This window comes from Rhagoletis pomonella, unplaced genomic scaffold (genome assembly GCF_013731165.1).
Source record: "Rhagoletis pomonella isolate Grant_MI unplaced genomic scaffold, Rhpom_1.0 Rhpom_scaffold_00004, whole genome shotgun sequence".
Taxonomy (NCBI): domain Eukaryota; kingdom Metazoa; phylum Arthropoda; class Insecta; order Diptera; family Tephritidae; genus Rhagoletis; species Rhagoletis pomonella.
This window is the reverse complement of record NW_023458558.1, coordinates 51,486,692-51,490,981: the sequence shown is the minus strand read 5'-3', so window position 1 is coordinate 51,490,981 and position 4,290 is coordinate 51,486,692. Positions and strand designations below refer to the sequence as shown.

At 37.3% G+C, this 4,290-nt stretch overlaps 2 protein-coding genes across 7 annotated transcripts in view; both read right to left on the bottom strand.

Moving 5' to 3' along the window:
* LOC118737760 (oxysterol-binding protein-related protein 8) overlaps nucleotides 1-4,290 on the bottom strand; it is a 104,307-nt gene that overhangs the window by 89,126 nt on the left and 10,891 nt on the right. The gene's annotated exons all lie outside the window — the stretch shown is intronic.
* Nucleotides 2,618-4,189, bottom strand: LOC118737763 (NAD-dependent protein deacetylase Sirt2-like). Its single transcript, XM_036468509.1, has 3 exons — nucleotides 4,068-4,189; nucleotides 3,862-3,958; nucleotides 2,618-3,775 (listed from the first exon to the last, which is right to left on the bottom strand). The coding sequence occupies exons 2-3, from the start codon at nucleotides 3,884-3,886 to the stop codon at nucleotides 2,961-2,963; spliced, it is 840 nt and encodes a 279-aa protein (XP_036324402.1). The 5' UTR covers nucleotides 3,887-3,958; nucleotides 4,068-4,189; the 3' UTR covers nucleotides 2,618-2,960.

Sequence of the window (4,290 nt, the reverse complement as noted above, 5' to 3'; positions counted from 1 at the left end):
TGCTCTTGCATTTCTGCACTGTACTGCGGTTACTTGTATTTTTTTTTTATTTTACGTCCATCAACAGCAGGCAACTAACAGCCAACAATAGTATCGCCTAATCCATCTTCCGCCATGCTATGGCTGCATAGGTGGCTTGCTATTGCCTCTTCTCCCTTTAACCATTTGCTACAATCTTTTGTCGTCGTCGTTGCAACGTTTGTTGGTAATGAGCGATAACTCGTTCAAATATTTAATCTCCTTTAAAGGTGTCATAATAGCTATGTCTGTTTTAATGACGGTTTCTTCTCGAATACGAATCTGTTAACTTTAACTCCTTTATTAAACTGAATTTATGTTTATAAGACCTTCATCAACTGTAACTGCGATTCTGGCCGAGTCTATAAAGCATGCTAGTTATTTCTTTTTTTGTCAACTGAACCCAAGTCCCTCTCTTTCTGGTCTTTCTTTCCATCTTGCGCTTACCCCTTCAAATCCCTATATATGTATATAATTTTTTTTGCTGCACAGTCGTGTGGATATGGTCCAAGTCAATGTTTAGCCCTCGGAGTGTACGGGCGAGGGACGTACTGTTTTTTGGCAGTTTCTGCAGCCTACTGATCTCTCGACGTATAGCCTTATTCAGTGTACGTACATTGCTCGCGCATTTTCTCGGTCTGATGAGGCGATGAAAATGACGTTGAGCAATACCATCAGCTCCGTCAGAATTGGGAAAGACCTTTGCGAGCCGTTAGCCACCAAACGGGGTTTCAAACAGCGCGACTCCCTTTCATGTGACTTCTTTAATCTGATGTTGGAGAAGATAATAGGAACTGCAGAACTGAACCGCTCAGGAACAATTTACTACAAGATCAGTGAGTAAAGTATTGTCCGGAGGAGCAGTACATAGAATGCATTTAGGCGTCCGATGTTAGTAGTCGCGCCTAAAGAGTGAGTTTAGGATGGCTTACCAACGTCTATCCTGAGCATTCATCCAGTTAAGGCTCACAACTTTTGACGCACAGATATGCGGCAAATCAACAACAACAACAACAAAAATGTATGGAACGAATTCAAACCAGCTGATTTTTGACCAATCAAATTAACCCGTTTTGTTTGCGGCACCGTTTTCATTGTGCCGCCTCGCCATGTTCTGTGCGTTTTGTCAGTCAATCCATCCAGGCATCGCTGTGACGCAGAAAAGAGTTTCTATCTGGTGGGGCTCTACTTTTCCAATCGCTCAGTTGGACCTCGTATACGTCGCATTATATCGACTTGGGTGAAGCAGTTGGAGCGTATGATATTTGCATTATATCGACTTTGTCACCTTCTCGCGGATTTTGCTGGCAATTGAACAGCCATGAAGAACAACGCGCTTAGGTATAACAGTGGAGGAAAAATTGCCGAGGTCAAATTTGCCTTAGTATCAGGTTTCGATACGCGTATTTGTTTTCGATACCTACTCAGTACTTGGTTCAAAAGTATCGAACGAAAAGTATCGAGTACATACTGATACAAAACAATGGCCACTTTCTGGGAAATGACGATCAAGAACTTAATGCACAAGCGTGGACTTATGCCCCCGAAACTAAAGCTGGAACTCCATAGGCAAGCGTATGCGTGCATATGCGAGATCCGTTGACAAGCGGTTACGTGCGTAAAAACTGAGCAACTCCATAGTATGCGCTTGCACGCGTTTGTCAGTTGACATTTCGATAAGTAGATGCAGCATTCATACACATTTTTATACATATTTAGTTTAGTATCGACCATACCTTTTGTTCTCGGTCCCTGCTTAATAACAATAATAATAATAATAATAATATATTAGCGCTTACACAATGGGCCGTATGCACAAAAATTTAGCCATTGCCTTTTCTTAAAATTTCATATCATTTACTCGATTTGTTCAAATGAATTTAAGTGAAAGGTATGAAATTTTAAGAAAATGCAATGGCTAAGTTTTTATGCATACGGCCCAATATGTGTATGTTTGGCCGAGCTTCTTCTCCAATTTGTGTCGCACGCCTTACTGTTTTTACACAAAAAACTTTTTTTAACCTACATCCAAAAAAGGAACTTCCGCCATCAGTTCGACGGAATATTTTTTTTTATGTATGTTACCGCATAACTTTGGACCACGTCAACCGATTTCGATAATTTTTCTTGCATCGGAAAGGTAGTGTCTCAGAGGTGGTCCCATACTAATTTGGTTTAGATCAGATCATTGGATCATGAAATATATATATATGCATATATACACATATATATATTTTTTATATGAGAATTGAAGTCGGGTTTTTTTCTAAAAATTACTTGTTTATATATTTTTTTCGATGTTACTTTGACCAGGGCTTGAAACCAAACCGCGAACCCTGCTTAATTCTTTTAAATATGGACCCCTATATATAAAAATATGAAATTAATTTAGACTTTTGAGTGATTTTTTTTTCATTGTTCCTTTTTATTGTTTTTAAAGACAATGAGGTTGTTCACGCTTGACTGGTTATCAGGTTATGTGGTTATATTTTTTTTTCAGTTTACAACAATAAAATACACGACACAATAATATTTTTTAACCAGATAACCTGATAACTAGGCAAGTGTGAACAACCACAACAATTTTCTATTTCTATATATACATATCTGTATACATCGATGGTCCTCTGCAATAACGACGCAGTTCAAATTTCAAAAAACAAAGTCCTTTAATCTTAACTTTAGTAAGGATTACTACAGTAAGTAGTAAGTATTAGACATGGATTACTCAATGATTAGGGTCATAAGCCACGTACCAATAATGAGTTTTTATTTTCTGAACTTTGAATTGTGTAGTTATTGCCGAGAGCTATAGATATAGATGTAAATATATTTTTTCTACTAGATTATATCCACCGATTGTTTAACTTTTCCATGTTTATAAATCTATTGCACCACCCCAGTTTTACTACTAATTTTAATAATCTATACGCTTGTGGTATTTACCGTGAATTATTTTTACTTATTCTCGGACTTTTAGCTTCTTGGTCGGCATTGTTATCCGATTTCTCTCGGGCTTGTTCAAATAGACTGCTTTCTCGTTTCCACAAATCCTTCAATTCATTTGTCCAACCTAATACGTCGGCCATTTGCCATACAGCATCGTCACAGTCACCTAAAAACGTTATATCGCGTTTCTTGTCCCGACCCGAAAATTTATCAATAGCAACTCTGTTTATAAGCACGCGTATACAATTCGGTTTAACGTTAGCAACCAATGAAGCGAAGGGATACACTTCCAAAGATGTACCCATAATAATCAAAAGGTCGCAATCGTCAAAATCTTCCAGGGGCTTGGTGTAAAAATGATCTGGCATATTTTCGCCGAAAAAAACTATATCCGGTTTAACAATACCATTACACTCTTCGCATACTGGCAAAACGTCACCAAATATTTTTTCCTTCATCCATTCTTTCGTATAAAATTTGTTGCAGTCGACGCAATGGTTTGTATGAAATGTGCCATGTGCCTCGACCAATTTCTCTTCTGGTATACCTGCTAAACGCTCTAGACAGTCAATATTCTGCGTATAATGCCGGGTTAACAACTTTTTATCATGTAATAAACGTATAAAATAATGCGCCGGTGATGGGATATAATGTCCAGGATAAAGTTCTTTGGCCAAAGTAAAAAAGGGCTTTGGATTATCCATGAAGTAATCCAATTCAAATATATCGGTCGGATGCGGTAAATTATATTTTTGCAAGTTGTCATACAGGCCCGAACCAGGTGAGCGAAAATCCGGTATGCCAGAAGCTAAAATTATACATATGTATGTATAAGAGAAATACATTCGTTATTTTTCTATTTTGCCTGATTCACACCTGCTAAATGCAACTTACAAGTAGATATTCCGGCACCAACCATGGTAATAATTCTTTTAAATCCATTGTCTTTCCAATGTTTTAGGAAGCTTTCAAAAGTTAAATCTTCCAAGACCTATAAAATGAAACAAATTTATTCATACGTATGTACATACATATGTATGTAGTATATATATTATGTAAGCCAAAGTTTATAAAGGAATTTTATTGCTAGTTTTACATACCTGGCCGGATTGTTGTGCCAGCAGGTTGTCACTAGCAGCATGCAGAGTGAGCCTAGAGAAGAGGCTGTTTAAGTTCGTCCGAATGGATTCCAATCTTTCTAAAAAATAAATGCAGTAATGAATACACATATTTTAAATAATTGCACTACACTCAAAGAGATGCAAAATATTGTAGCTAGGTGATAGCCTTAAATACGAACAACTGAAAATCTCGAAAGTATTT

What these genes read in the sequence shown, in the direction of transcription:
- LOC118737763 (XM_036468509.1), bottom strand. Translation starts at nt 3,886, where the DNA reads ATGGTTGGTGCCGGAATATCTACTT. An exon ending in TGGTGCCGGAATATCTACTT is followed by an intron (nt 3,776 to 3,861) that starts GTAAGTTGCATT and finishes GTATAATTTTAG; the next exon opens with CTTCTGGCATACCGGATTTT.